The sequence below is a fragment of the Chamaea fasciata genome, unplaced genomic scaffold (assembly GCF_029207755.1).
Source record: "Chamaea fasciata isolate MVZ Bird 193981 ecotype frontalis unplaced genomic scaffold, bChaFas1.0.hap1 SCAF_13, whole genome shotgun sequence".
In the NCBI taxonomy this organism is placed as follows: Eukaryota; Metazoa; Chordata; class Aves; order Passeriformes; family Sylviidae; genus Chamaea; species Chamaea fasciata.
This window is the reverse complement of record NW_027094098.1, coordinates 20,448,841-20,463,399: the sequence shown is the minus strand read 5'-3', so window position 1 is coordinate 20,463,399 and position 14,559 is coordinate 20,448,841. Positions and strand designations below refer to the sequence as shown.

The window sequence follows — 14,559 nt, the reverse complement described above, 5'->3', positions numbered from 1 at the left end:
GCCATAGGGGCCTGGGGAGAAGCCAGAACTTGCCACTGGTTCAGACTCAGGCACTTCATTCCATGCTGACAGTGGCTCTTTTCCTTTGGTGGAAGTATTGTTGTAAGCTGTGTTATGGGAAACTTCTTCCATCAGCCAGATACAGCACAAGTTTTCTTTCAGCTCCGTATTCCACCTTTGGGGTGGAATAGCTGTGATCCCTCGTGGCAGTCTCCTGTCTGAGCCAGACAGGGAGCAGCAATGTTTCACACACCTTAGTGACAGCTTTCCTGTGCATTTTTGGCTGCACACGGTATCCTCAGCTCTTTGATGGCTCCCTGTTTGTAACACCTCCTTTCCCTGCCTGTCCTCTTACTACACTCCACAGCACTAATGTTCAAATCTCTGGTTTTGCAATCTTTAATGCGTTTCCCATGCTTTGTTAGCAGCAAACCAGTAATTTTTTCTCTCTTTCCTTTTCCTGAAGGACTCAGGACAGGCCATTCCACTTGTCGTAGAAAGCTGCATCCGCTACATCAATCTGTATGGTAAGTTGGCTCAGTATAGCCACAGAAACCTGCCAAGGAGTACAGCGCTTGAGTGAGCAGTGAGATCCAGCAGAGACTCCCAGGGGTGCCTGCAGTCCATTCTCCATGGGCTTGGGTTAGAATTCCAGTGGCATTGGCTGTGCTGCAGCATTGGATGGCTGGCAAATAGTGAGGTTTTCTTGGCACGTGCCCAGGTTACATTGTTCATTCAGGCCATGAGCCCTTTCAGCACCTTGATCTGGGGGCCTTGGTTGGAGAATATGAGCAGAAGTGAGGTGCAGCAGGCTGTCCCTGCTTGGTCCAAGCCTGTCTGCTGCATCCTCTCCGGGTTCTGCTGTTTCCACCTGCAGGCATTGCCCAGCAGTTCCAGAAATCTCTCCTAAAGCATTATTCTCTTCCAGGCCTCCAGCAGCAGGGCATCTTCAGGGTCCCCGGCTCACAGGTGGAAGTCAACGACATCAAGAACTCGTTTGAGAGAGGTGTGTAGCTGGGGTGTGCAGGTACAGCAGGGATCCGCGGTGGGAGGTGGTGTGTGCTGGGTGCATTAGCCATGGTGTGAAGCCTGTGTTAAAGCCCTTTCTGCTATGAGACGGGAGCAGGTTTCATCCCTTCTGGGTTTCTCAGTGTTGTGTCTCTGGCAGCAGCGAAGAATCACCCAGGTAAGGAGTGTGAGAAGGAGGGGTACGTGCACAGGTCTTTTCCACAGTCATTAAAACCCCAAGAGCCATAAAAGAGTTTGCTGAGGATCCTTGTTCATCCTTCCTGCAGCAGTTTGCCAAGGGAGGCACAGCATTCCTGCCTGGAGCTGGTGCCAGTGCTGGCTATGCAGGTGCCAGTGAATCTGTTGAGAAAATCACACTCAGGGTACCAGGCCAGGGAGAAAGGGAAAGCAGTCCTGCTGTCCCGAGTGGAGGGGAGCTGTGACAGGGACAGTCCTGCTGGGAATAGTGACCCTTAATCCTTGAGCAGCATTGGAAGGGTCAGGATGAGGGTGGATGGGCCAATGGATAAGGCAGTGTTAGGATTGTCAAAGGCTGGAGGATTTGCACGTCCAATTTAAGATCAATTAGTATCCAGGTCTCAGGGGCACTGACAGCCTTTCATGGATTTAAGTCAGTACAAAGCTACCCAGAACCACTGGGTCCGTTCCAGGGGTGTAATTGTATCCTCCAGCCATGGCTGTCCTCTCAGGCTCTCAATCCTCAGAGAGCCTCCTCCAATATCATCCTTGTCCTCAGGAAAGGTTTGAAATCCCCCAGTAAAACTGGTTTTCAGGAAAAATCAGCATTGCCATTGCACATGAGGAGGTTTTCTGCACCCTGGGAAATTCGGGCCTTCCACTAAATGAGCAAAATCACTTGTGTTAGTCAGCTTGGTGGTGATGCTGGATATAAAACCTTTTCTGTGGGCAGGTGAAGACCCCCTCGCTGATGATCAGAATGAACGAGACATCAACTCAGTGGCTGGAGTCTTGAAGCTGTATTTCCGAGGACTGGAAAACCCCCTCTTTCCTAAGGAAAGGTTTCAAGATTTGATATCTACTATAAGTAAGTGCTTGTGGCAGCTCCTTGTGGAGAACTGTGTGGGATGAGAGAAGCACTGAATGGGGCAGGTGCACCCGAGGGTGCAGAGAGGGGCTTCTGCTGTGTGGAGGGTGGCAGGTGGGCAAGGGGAGCTGTTAGGAAAGGACAGCAGGAGTGTGCACTGGCAGCACAGCGGGCAGGGAGAGGGGAAATTACTTCTCTGGGGGCAGCGAAGGAGGCAAAATGAGCTTGAAGTTTCAGCAGTGGTGGAAGTGCTGCCCATTTGGGCTGCAGGTTACAGGAGAGACGTTGGGGTTGTTTGGGGTTGGGGTGTCTCAGCAGTGGGGGAATGTCTGCTCAAGGCCTTCTCTCAGCTTCACTGCTCGTGGTGCTTTCACCCCTTCTGAATGTGCATGTTCATAACTGCGGGGATCTAGTGATGCTGAGGGAGACAGGTGGTACCTGGGGGGCACTGGCACAGGGATGGGCTTGTTCCAGAGCAGAAGAATGTGTTCTGATTTCTCAACAACAGTTGTTTCGTGTAGTAGCTTTAGGAAATTCACTGCTGCTATTCAGTTTTGATGTGTAAAGCAGCACAGCACACATGTGAGACAAAGGAAGTTGGTTCTGCACCAGTTCCATGCCCTGGACAGGGATTTGCAGTCTGGGGACGTGCAGAGCTTGAAGCCTGAGGGCACAGCCTGGGAGAAGGGGATGGGTCCCCTCAGGTGCCAGAATGTGCTTGGTGACATGGCTGTGTGCTCGCAGATAGGCTTCTGTTTGACACCATCCCTAATTAATGCAAATTTGCACAATTTATTAAGCTTTTGAGATTTTTTTTTTCAAATAGTATCTGTTATTTTTCTGGGTATTATTCTCGTACATCTCTCTCTCTTTATTTTTCCCATTTTAGCAAGAATCTTCCTTTTCCTCATCTTTCTCTTCCTGCTGCTCTTGCAACCTTTTGATTAAGGATAGGTTTTAAATAAATGGAAGTGCCTTGTTCCCGTTAAAAATCTGACCTGAAGTGCAGCTGACTGTGTCACACAAACACACATAAACACAGGCTGCACACTTGGTGTCCCAGCCTAAGCAGGGTGAAGAACTTTTCCCTTTGCTCTTGAAGGGCTGGGGGTTTATGTGGAAGCTCCTCAAAGGCACAAGGGCAATAGACAGATCAAAAGACACTTTGCAGAGCCCCCATGGGGCTGTCCTTGTGTGTGCAGTGGTGATGGGGACCCCCTTAATTCCTGAATTATGCCCAGTCAAAACATTTTGCTCAGTGAGAAAGGCCAGTGCTTTGAGAGTTTGTTCCTCCGGGTGTCAGAACAGATATCTGTTGTCATAGGGTTTAATCCAGTTTGTATTTAGTTGGGGTTTTTTTAACAAATATCCTCTTATGTAAAACCAAACTGAAGAAGTCAAGAACCTAGTAGGCAATAATGAGATAAATCAAATGGAAAAATTCCCCATGTGAAATACTATAAAGCTATCCATCTTGGTGTCAAGGCCAGATTTTGCTCAGAATTTTGATTAAATGGCAGCTTAGCTACATGTTGTCAGTGAATTTTATTGTGATTAGCAAATGGCATAGTTTGAACCAGAACAAGCACTTCAGTGTGATCTGCCTGCTCCAGAAAAGCTCTGGTGCTTGTCCTCTGCTTCCTGTGAAACAGCAGCCACAGGATTAACGCTGTGCAGAGCACAGGGATAGCTTGGGGCAGGGCAGCCCTGAGTCACCCCCCTTCCCTGGGGAGGGAGCAGGTGTCTGATGGCAGCTCCGGGCTCTGCACCCCTGTGGAGAGCAGAGGATCTGAAAGTGCTGACTCAGCACTGCTGCAGCTAACCTATTTCCCAGGAATTCCTAATTCCTATTCAGAGCAGTAAGAGACAGGAGTGGAAGGGCTCAGAAGGATCCAAAGCATAACGCAGAAGGGTAACCTGAATAAGACCTCATTTAAACGTCTGCCCTAGAAAATCAAGCAGTGCTCTGTTTTCAGTGCCACGTTGGCTCAGGCTTTTGAGGAACAGAGGAGTTGTTGAGGAATGAAATGAATAATGCATGAACATTTATTTTAAAAATGAACCCTCAGAAATGTCTTTATTTGCTGTTTGTACTGCATGTGAACGTAGGAATTCCCCTCTGGAGCAGCAGTGTCCCCCATGCTCTTCCTGCACCTTAGCACCAAACTCGGGGATGACCTCTGGAGACAGGCTTTTGTTTTCCTCGCTTTCTGGGCCACTAGATCTGGAACAAGTCCCTCTGGTGCTGAGCTGTCTGGTCCTGAAAAGGTTTTTAAGGATGTGCTTTCTATCCATGTGTTCCAGAAATTGAGAACCCTGCAGAGAGAGTGCACCAGATCCAGCAGATCATTGTCACTCTGCCTCGGGCTGTCATCGTGGTCATGAGATACCTCTTTGCTTTCCTTAACCAGTGAGTCTGTTTTCCTGCCTCGCCAAGTTCCTCCTTGCTGTCCCTTTAGCCAGGGCTCCCCCGTCTTTGCTGCATGAGCCCTTCCTGGTGCTGCCATGGGGACTCGTGCCTTGGTTCCTGCCCAGCCTGCCGAGGCGTGGTGGCAGTGTGCCCGGGGAGGGGACAGCTCGGTGACAGTGGGGCCCGCGGGAGGGGAGGGGAGGGAAGGGGAGGGGAGGGGAGGGGAGGGGCAGCTCCCTCCCTCACACGTGTGCTTGCAGCTTGTCCCAGTACAGCGATGAGAACATGATGGATCCCTACAACCTGGCCATCTGCTTCGGGCCCACGCTGATGCACATTCCCGACGGGCAGGATCCGGTGTCCTGCCAGGCCCACGTCAATGAGGTCATCAAAACCATCATCATTCACCACGAGGGCATCTTCCCCAGCCACCGGGAGCTGGAGGGGCCTGTCTACGAGAAGTGCATGACCGGAGGGGAGGAGTACTGGTGAGCTCTCTGCAGGGTTCCTGGGTGCAGACACCTTCGTCAGGCACACTGAGCCGTTTGATTTAACTGACCAGTCAAAACAGGCAGTTTCACCGAGTATTTCATCTCCTTGTGCTGACTCAGTATTATAAACCTCAGTAAAAAACATCAGAAGAAACCTTTTGCATTGCAAATGCTATTATTGATTAAGATTTTCTGAGCTGCAGATCCACAGAAGCGTGTTCAGCGAAACAGAATTTTAGGTAAATTCTGTCCAAATTCCTCCTAGGCTGGGAATTTTAAGACCCATAGTTCCATCATAAATTGCTGGTTGGATGAAATCCCTTGGCCCGAGGTTTACCCAAACCTTCCAGTTCCCTTTTTTGCTGGAATTCTAACCCAACATTCAGGTCTGGGTTTAACAAGCCAGGATCAGTAACAGACTTGAACTGATTTTCTGCAAGTTTCAGACATTTCTGAGAGCTCACCATCCGTGATACTAGTCCCCTTGCCACCGTCCTTCCTGGTGCAGCAGAGGAGCTGAAGCTCACTATGAATTAGGGAATGGGACATTTAACTTGGTGTCACTCTGTGTTAGTTTTGCCAAACTCTGCTAAAGACACAAGAGCCCACAGAACATGACGTTCTGGGGCTGGTGATCATGGTGAGTGTCTGCTGTTCTCAGAGCAGGTTTGGGCCTCTGCTGTGATTTGAAATCACAGAAGCAGAGAATCACAAATCGCAGCATTAGTTCGGCTCAGAAAGACCTCCAAGACTGAGTCCAGCCTTTGACTAAGCCCCACCTTGTCACCTAGACACATCCAGTGGTTTATTGTACACCTCCAGAGACGGGGCTGCAGCACTCCCTGGGCAGCGTTAGGTGTGCTGAGCGCTTTGGGAGCAGTGTCATTAGCTGTGTGACCGCCTGATGTGTTCCCTGCAGTGACAGCCCACACAGCGAGCCGGGCACCATCGATGAGGTGGACCACGACAACGGGACGGAGCCGCACACCAGTGACGATGGTGAGCAGGGGCTGGGTCCGTGCCAGCAGGGCTGTGCGTGCCGGAGAGAGCGAGCACTGCAGGATGGGGGCCGCAGGGGCTGGCAGGGCTGGCCTGGAGCAGGAGGCCGCGCTGTGCTTCCCACGTGCCAGCTGCACCAGCTGCCGGGGGGGAGGCGGGGAAATGCCGCTGGCACTGCTGTGGGGCAGGGAACCGCGGCAGGGCTTGCGGCCTTGGAAGGGCCCTGGGGAGCTGAGCACCTTCTGCTTCCAGCAGCTGCTGCTGCTGCCCTGGCTGCGTCCTGCCTCGGCAGAGCACAGCTGCCCTCTGAGGCTGCGGGGAGGAGGACGGGCTCACCTGGCAAGCGGGGCCACGGGAGAAGGAATGGCACAGGGAAGGGCAGGCGGGGCCAGGCAGCTCCGGGCACAGGGAATGGCACAGGGAATGGCACAGGGAAGGGCACGTGAGGCCGGGTGGCTCCGGGCACAGGGAAAGGCACAGGGAAGGGCACGTGGGGCCGGGCAGCTCCAGGCACAGGGAATGGCACAGGGAAGGGCACGCGGTGCCAGGCAGCTCCGGGCACAGAGAATGGCACCGGGAAGGGCACGCGGTGCCAGGCAGCTCCAGGCACAGGGAATGGCACAGGGAAGGGCACGCGGTGCCAGGCAGCTCCAGGCACAGGGAATGGCACAGGGAAGGGCACGTGGGGCCAGGCAGCTCCAGGCACAGGGAATGGCACAGGGAATGGCACAGGGAAAGGCACAGGGAAGGGCCCGCGGGGCCAGGCAGCTCCAGGCACAGGGAATGGCACAGGGAAGGGCACGTGGGGCCAGGCAGCTCCAGGCACAGGGAATGGCACAGGGAATGGCACAGGGAAAGGCACAGGGAAAGGCACAGGGAAGGGCACGTGGGGCCAGGCAGCTCCAGGCACAGGGAAGGGCACGTGAGGTGGGGTGGCTCCGGGCACAGGGAAGGGCACTTGGGGCTGGGCAGCTCCAGGCACAGGGAAGGGCACAGGGACAGGCACGTGGGGCCAGCCAGCTCCAGGCACAGGGAATGGCACGTGAGGCCGGGTGGCTCCGGGCACAGGGAGGGGCACGTGGGGCTGGGCAGCTCCAGGCACAGGGAATGGCACAGGGAAGGGCACGCGGGGCCGGGCAGCTCCAGGCACAGGGAATGGCACAGGGAAGGGCACGTGGGGCCGGGCAGCTCCAGGCACAGGGAAGGGCACAGGGAAGGGCACGCAGGGCCGGGCAGCTCCAGGCCTGCTCTCAGCTGCAGGCAGGAGCCCACAGGCCTGGCAAAGGGAGGCAAGGGAGCTGCTGTGCAGCCAATTTCACACTTGGGTGGCCACGTTAATGGCTCCGATTGGGGTTTCTGAGTGATTAACTGTGGTGCCAAGTGTGGAGCAGAGGAGTGGCTGTATTCTGTGGATTTACATACTCCCTCTCCCCGTTGCCCTGCATACACTCCCTGCTGGGAGCCCAGCGTTGTGTCAGGGCTGTGGGAGCCCTCCTGGCTCTGTCTTCTCCAGAGCACTGTATTGATCCCCCTGTGGAGTTCCCAGACACTCTGTCCTCATGTGGGGGTTGCTTAAGGTGGGGAAGATGAATCTGCTGAAGTGGCCTGGGCGGTCCCGAGTGGGGCTGGAATGGGGCAAGGGTCCGCTGCAGCATCTCCTGTGTCCTCCTTTGGTGTCCCCTCCTCCATGTGGGTTTGGTCCCTGAGCAGAGTGTTGGGTCACGTGCTGAGGGCTGCTGCGTCCACAGTCAGGGATGGGGCAGAGCAAGTTTCCATGTTTAATGAGAATGAGGCAGATCTGGAGGGAAGGGTGGGCTTGCCCTGTTTTACTTTGTCATTTTCTGTCTGCCAGTCTCCAGGTGGGATTGAAATGATCCACTGTCTCCGATAATTAGGGCACGTTAATGCTCCAACAGTGGCAGGGGTGGCTGGGCAGTGGCAGCAGCCTGCCACCCAAGCGAGGCGCAGTGCGGGTCTGGTTAATGAGGAGACACTGTTGCTGCTTTGCAGTTGTTGCAATGGCTCTTGAGCATTCTGGAAACAGGTCTGGAAACAGGTCTGCATAGGAGCCAGGCTCTTCGACAGGCTTCTCAGTGCCACTGGGTGCTCCAGCAGCTCCTGCTGTGACGCTCTTGGCCAGAGGCACAGGAGACCCTGGTGTGCTCATGACCTTCCCAAGGGAAGTTCTGCCTCGGCCCTCCTGCATTTCAGGCCCTGAGCTCCCAGTTTGTGAGTCACGGGTGTTTGGTGGAGCTCGCATTAGGAAAAGCGGGGAAGCAGTGAGGCAGAGTGCTGCAGATGGCAGGGTGCAGAGCAGCTGCCTGGCTGGAGCTGGCATCATTATTTCCATGGGGATCCCCAAAGGGGCATTAGTTGCTCATCAATAATTCAGGCCAAACTGTCTCCAGGATAAGGAGGGGAAGAGAAGGTAAGTGGGGTTGGATCACAGCGTCTGACACAGCTTGACAAAATCTCAGGCTGGAGGATAATGGGGTTGTGTAACCAAAGGCGGAAAATGGGAGTATGGGTGAGGATGCCATACGCACAGAGGGAGATTCCTGCTGCTCCCCATCTGGTTTGTAGCTGTTTGGAATTGCTGGTAGTGTGTGAGTCTGAGAGAGGTCCCAGAAAGCCTGGAACAGCAGTGAGAATTGATCGGTCTGAAAACAAGCAGGCTTGTGCTCGGTGTGCTGCTCTGGGCACTGCTGCTCTGGTGAGATGGCTCTCTAGGGTTCAGCCTGCCTCGTGAGGCTGAGCTGAGCTGCTCTCTCTTGCTGTGCCTGTCTCCTGTGCAGAGGTGGAGCAGATTGAGGCCATAGCCAAGTTTGACTACATTGGACGGTCTCCACGGGAGCTCTCCTTCAAGAAAGGGGCCTCACTCCTGCTGTACCATCGGGCGTCGGAGGACTGGTGGGAAGGCAGGCACAACGGGGTGGACGGGCTCATTCCCCACCAGTACATCGTGGTGCAAGACATGTGAGTAAAGTGAGGGTTGGTAAGATCCTGTACTTGCTCAAGGTCCACTTCAGTCACCTGAAATAATCAGGCAGTTTTACTGAGGTTTAATGCCTTTGGTGAGAAATCTGGGCCTGTTCACTTCTCCCTCTCCATGTATTGGCTTCATTTGTTTCTCATTTGGGCTGATAAAGACCAGCACTAAACACTGCACCTCAGTGTACCTGGACCCCATCTCTCACTGACTTCCCAGTGTGGTGTGACCAGGCGTACCACTGGCCTTGTCCCTGTGAGTGTGGATTGTTCGTGCTCACCTGGCCTGTGGGCAGATCCCAGGGCCCTTTGCAGGTGCTGCTTCTCTTACAAGTACTGCATCTGGACTCATCACAGTGGCAGCCACATCACAGGGGATGGGGAGGCAGATGGGCACTGTTTCCAAGCCCCCAGTGAAGTGGTGGCCTTGGTCCAGCTCGTTGTTAACGAAGTGTGGCGCTGCTGCAGTGGGGATGTTCAGATTGGCGTGGCTCCCCGAGGCACAGCCCTGTCACTGCTGTGCTCTCCTTTCCGCAGGGATGATGCCTTCTCTGACAGCCTGAGCCAGAAGGCAGACAGCGAGGCGAGCAGTGGGCCGCTGCTGGATGATAAAGCCTCCTCCAAGAACGACATCCAGTCACCAACAGATCATATCATGGACTATGGCTTTGGGGGAGTGATGGGCAGGTAACTCATATTCCTGTGACCCTAGAGGTGGTTGCTGTCGCAGGTGTGGACAGTCGGGGTGTGGGGTAGGGCAGGATGGGAGGGAAAGCTCTAGCAAGCACTGCAGGGTAAAATGAGCTTGGAGGGGATTTTATGTGCACTGCTGATGGGGATTTAACATTTACAGAGGATCCAGGGGGGCCCTGAGCAACCTGGGATAGTGGAAGGTGTCCCTGCCCATGGTAGGGGCTTGAAACAAGATGACCTTTGAGGTCCCTTTCACCCCAAACTACTCCTATGATTTGATGCTGTCCCTTTCTTGGTGCTAGCTAAAGCATTTGTTTTCCCACTTGGCTTGAGTGTCCTGAAGCCGGGTGGCTGGGGTTTGGTCTGAGCTGAGCTCAGGGCTGAGCGATTGCCTTGCAGCGTGCTGGCAGAGGCTGACCTGCTGGCATGCCGGGCTCTTTGCAGGGTGAGATTGAGGTCCGATGGTGCGGCCATCCCCCGGCGCCGCAGCGGCGGGGACACCCACAGCCCGCCCCGAGGATTGGGGCCTGGCATAGACACCCCTCCCCGAGCAGCAGCCTGCCCCAGCAGCCCCCACAAGATCCCCCTCAACAGGGGCAGGCTGGAGAGCCCCGAGAAGCGCAGGATGGCGACGTTCGGCAGCGCGGGCAGCATCAACTTCCCAGACAGGAAGGCCCTGGCTGACAGCCACCCTCTGAGATCCACCTGTGGGTCCACCCGGCACAGCAGCCTCGGAGATCAGAAATCCCTGGAAGCAGAAGCTCTTGCTGAGGTAAGAGGGCTGGGAAAGGGACCCGGAGGCTGAAGGAGAACTCCCTGGGAAGTGCCTGGAGCCCCTTCACCTCATACACTGTTACAGTGCTGCTGTCACACCTGAGTGCGTTGGGTTGTTCTTGTAGAAGATGCTCCCCCAGCTGATGTAAATTTTCACCTTGAAGCCTGTGGAGCTGCTGGGCTTGGGAGTCCCGAGGCTTCTCAGCAAGCGTATTTTCACTCATCATCTTAGGAGGTTAATAGAATGAATTGGAGCTAACTTGGTAGTTATTTCCCTGCAGCTGATCCTTTGAACGTTACCTGAGGCTTACTGAGCATTTTGTAGGCGTTTTAAAATTAAGGACTTGTCTACACCAGGACAGCATTAACTAGAGTGGCTTTTCAAACAGTTGACTCTGGCGCCTTAAATTGCTTCTCCAATGGCCTTGCCGAGTCAGTGGCCTCAATTCGCACCTTCTCCCCAAGCTCCTGTTTTCCCTGGGAGCTCTTTGGTCAGAGACCCTCTCTGCATGCCAGGGCGCTGGGGCGGAGCGCAGGAGAGCGGGCGGTGCTGTGGCACAGCGCTGAGGTCCCTTTGGCATTCGCAGGACATCGAGAAGACGATGAGCACGGCGCTGAACGAGCTGCGGGAGCTGGAGAGGCAGAACACGGCCAAGCAGGCGCCCGACGTGGTGCTGGACACGCTGGAGCCCATGAAGAACCCCCCTCTGGGCGCCGCCAACTCGGAGCCGGCCAGCCCCCTGCACACCATCCTGATCCGCGACCCCGAGGCGGCCATGCGGCGCAGCAGCAGCTCCACCACCGAGATGATGACCACCTTCAAGCCGGCGCTGTCGGCCCGGCTGGCCGGGGCGCAGCTGCGGCCGCCGCCCATGCGGCCGGTGCGGCCCGTGGTGCAGCACCGCTCCAGCAGCAGCAGCAGCTCGGGCGTGGGCAGCCCCGCCGTCACCCCCACCGAGAAGCTCTTCCCCAGCGGCTCGGCAGATAAATCGGGCACCATGTAGGCCGGGGCACGGGGACTGCTCCTGGTGGGAGCCTCGCGGGGCGGGCAGGGGGTCGGAGCCCTGCGGGGGAGCCTCTGTGGAAGGAAACACGCGTGGGGCCTGGGCCGGGTGCCGTACATACGTGTGTGTGTCTATGTACATAGGTGTGCACACACCCCATCCATGCAGAAACACTTCCTGAGCTTGCAGTCCTGTGGCAGGAGGAGACGGCAGGTCTACGTGTTGGCACTGGAGAACACACTCAGTGTAGAAGTATATATTAGAAACAAAGTGTACAGAATTCAGTGACTTTTTAAAACAGTAGATTTACCTCAGAAACTGGCTCTGAAATGTCCTCTCTTGAGACAGTGGGTTGGTCTGGGTTTCCAAGGCTGTCTGTGTGCACGTGGAGCCCACACTGCAGCAGCTGTGTGTCAAGCAATACAAGGCCATCCTGGAATTTATTTTCTGTACCTCTTGGCATTGAAAAAAAAAAAAAAAAAAAGGATGGGAATACAGTGGGGTCTGTTCACTACTGGGCTGTGGAGGAGAGCTGGAAATCCATACATGACCATGTGTGTCCAGCCAGCTGGAGTCTGTCCAATCCTGAATCCTGAGATGTCTTCATGTGCCCGTGATGCCCTGGCAGCAGGGACAAAGCAAGGTGTGTGCCATGAATGGGAATGGAGTGTCACGAGTGGGACAGAGCGAGGTGTGTCCATCACCTCGTGCAGGAGGAGGACGCTGCGCTGCACCGGGACCGTGGAACGCTGCTGCTTCTCTGCAGGTTTCAGAGTGAACAAGGACTGGTGACTAAACCTGTGGTAAAGCATGGAGTAACTTACAGAGTTTGGAGATTCTTCATCTCCCTTTCTCCTTTCTTTTCTTTTCCTTTTTTTTTTTTTTTTAAAAATCAAAACCCAGCCCAATGGTCTCTCGAGAGTCAGGCCTGAGCAGCAGGGAGGGGTCTTGGGTCAGAGTGGTTGTCCTGCATGAGAAGCATGAGCCGTGTTTGACCATCAGATGCAAAACTCATCTGATGGGTGATACTTTGCACTTTCTGTACTGTACCATATAATACAACTGTTTGAGTTTATGCAAAGGAATCTACATTTTGTTTTACCCGGAGAAAAAATATGCAGAAGGCTGGGGGTTGCATGGTCCTGTCTGATACTCCAGACTCCTCTGTAAGCACTGAATCCAAGATGCTTCTCCTGCAGCTTTTCCTTGTACAGATTTCCATGCAGTGCTCCATGGTTTGATTTGGCACTTCGCCATGGTCACGTGCTAATCTTCCTCCTTCCTCCCTGCTGTCTCAGATCCTGCTGCTCTGTGCCTGGGCAAAAACGTCTGCAAGCCCTCCTTACTCACCCTGGAGCCACCTACCCTGCCTGGGGCTTTGCTTTGTCCCCCCTTCATCTTGCTCATCTCTCCAGCACTGCTGCAGACCCGAGCTCTGCAGGAGAAGCGGCCTGACTTCCAGAAGGCAGTGGAGGCACTGGCCAGGGTGGCAGAACCCTGCGGTCAGTCCTGCGGTGCTCGTGCGTCGGCTGGGGAGCTCACACAGGCTGCCTGTACGTTCACAGCTGTACCTCTGTAGCTCCATGCTTGCGCTTTCACAGCTGCAGCCCCACATCTGCACCTCCACAGCTGCCCCGGGCACAGAGCTGACATGGCAGGCCCTTGGGACCAGCTGGTGCCTGTCCCATGCCCATTGCACGCGTCCCCTCACGCCCCGCTCTGCCAGCCCTGTAAATATTGCTGTACTTGCTTAACTGCTCGAAAGTAACTGTTAACCTGTAAACTGTACAAAAATAGGCTAAAATTAGATGAAGCCGATGCCACTCAACAAACCTTTGCACTTAGTAGGTAGCTCAATGTAAAAATAAACCCAGTAATACTAATAGTAATCCCGAAGGGAAGCGAAGCCGCCGGCACCCCTCGCAGAGCCCGTGGGGAGCAGCTCTGCCCATGTCCCTCCCTGTCACACCGGCAGGGCAGACGGTGTGTGTGCTTGTCTGTGAACGTCCTCGGCGTTTGTAATGACCACAGTTGGTTCATGTTGGTGTTTCTTTCTCCATCATCCCCCTTTCCTGGGGCAGGCCCTGGCCACTGCCTGGCCTGGCGCAGTGGATGCAGGCTGGGCTGGTCAGGGACCCGTGCTCGGGAGGGAAGGACCCATTTGGCACGAGTGCTGTGTATCTATTGCCAGTAATTATTACTTTTGTTTCCATTTAGATCCTGGAGAGCGTTCGCTTTACCAGTTTTCTGTTTTTTATATGCTTTCTGAGATGACTTGAGAGCAAACCCATCTTCATTAGGGGTTTTATTTCCTCCCTTCTTACTTTTGACCATACGGTACGAATTCCAGTGTCTTTCTATTAAATTATTGCCTTTCATTTTCCTTTGTTTTGTTTCGTTGTGGGTTTTTAATACAGTTGTTTTCTTATCTTTAAGTGCCTTTTTGAGCACCAAAACAAACGGTTGGAGTTCAGGCCTGGGGGCTGTGCACACATGGGTTCGTCTGGGCAGTTGTGTTGTGCTGGGGGTGATTGCTTTTAAAGTCCTTCCATTTTTCTGTTTAATGAAAAGGGAACCAAGACTTTTTGTTGGAGAATAAACTCCCCCTTTGTAATATGGTATTCCAAGTGTAGTTTTAACTACTGTAAATTTAAGGGAAGAAATGTATTTTTCTGTAAGCAAACTTGGCACAAAATTGAACCACATACGTTGTAGGAGCATCATAACTGGAACTCGCTCATGGTTTTTGAGTGACTGACTCTTATCCTCGGTACCTCCCTGAGGGCACAGACTGTGTGTGGGCTTCAGAGTTCACAGAGCTTCACTGTGACAACCCACGGCCGAGCTGCCGCCGGAGCCGGGCTGGGCTGAGCTGTGCCCTGGGCCTGCAGCCTGCAGAGGGTGGCTGCTCAGGGCAGCTGGTTGTCTGCTGTGCAGAGAGAGCGTGGCTCTGGGCTCGGCTCCCACAGCCCTGAGCGTGCAGCCAGCTCATCCTTCCCAGCATATCCCTGCCCTGCTCAGCCCATCCATCCCAGCCACGGCCCTGCCCTGTTCAGCCCATCCATCCCAGCCACGGCCCTGCCCTGCTCAGCCCATCCATCCCAGCCACAGCCCTGCCCTGTTCAG

The 14,559-nt window shown here is 54.5% G+C and overlaps 1 protein-coding gene across 2 annotated transcripts in view; it reads left to right on the top strand.

Annotated features, from left to right (window-relative positions):
• The window catches only part of SRGAP3 (SLIT-ROBO Rho GTPase activating protein 3), a 72,193-nt gene extending 58,139 nt beyond the window's left edge, over positions 1-14,054 (top strand). For both annotated transcript variants that reach the window (XM_066195069.1, XM_066195068.1), the window contains exons 13-22: positions 467-527; positions 929-1,006; positions 1,940-2,074; positions 4,379-4,484; positions 4,745-4,972; positions 5,895-5,974; positions 8,770-8,950; positions 9,500-9,649; positions 10,100-10,427; positions 11,017-14,054. In XM_066195069.1, the coding sequence (XP_066051166.1) occupies positions 467-527; positions 929-1,006; positions 1,940-2,074; positions 4,379-4,484; positions 4,745-4,972; positions 5,895-5,974; positions 8,770-8,950; positions 9,500-9,649; positions 10,100-10,427; positions 11,017-11,433 (1,764 nt within the window). In that variant the 3' untranslated portion in view covers positions 11,434-14,054. The remainder of the gene's footprint in view (positions 1-466; positions 528-928; positions 1,007-1,939; positions 2,075-4,378; positions 4,485-4,744; positions 4,973-5,894; positions 5,975-8,769; positions 8,951-9,499; positions 9,650-10,099; positions 10,428-11,016) is intronic.
• The last annotated feature ends 505 nt before the right edge of the window (positions 14,055-14,559 follow it).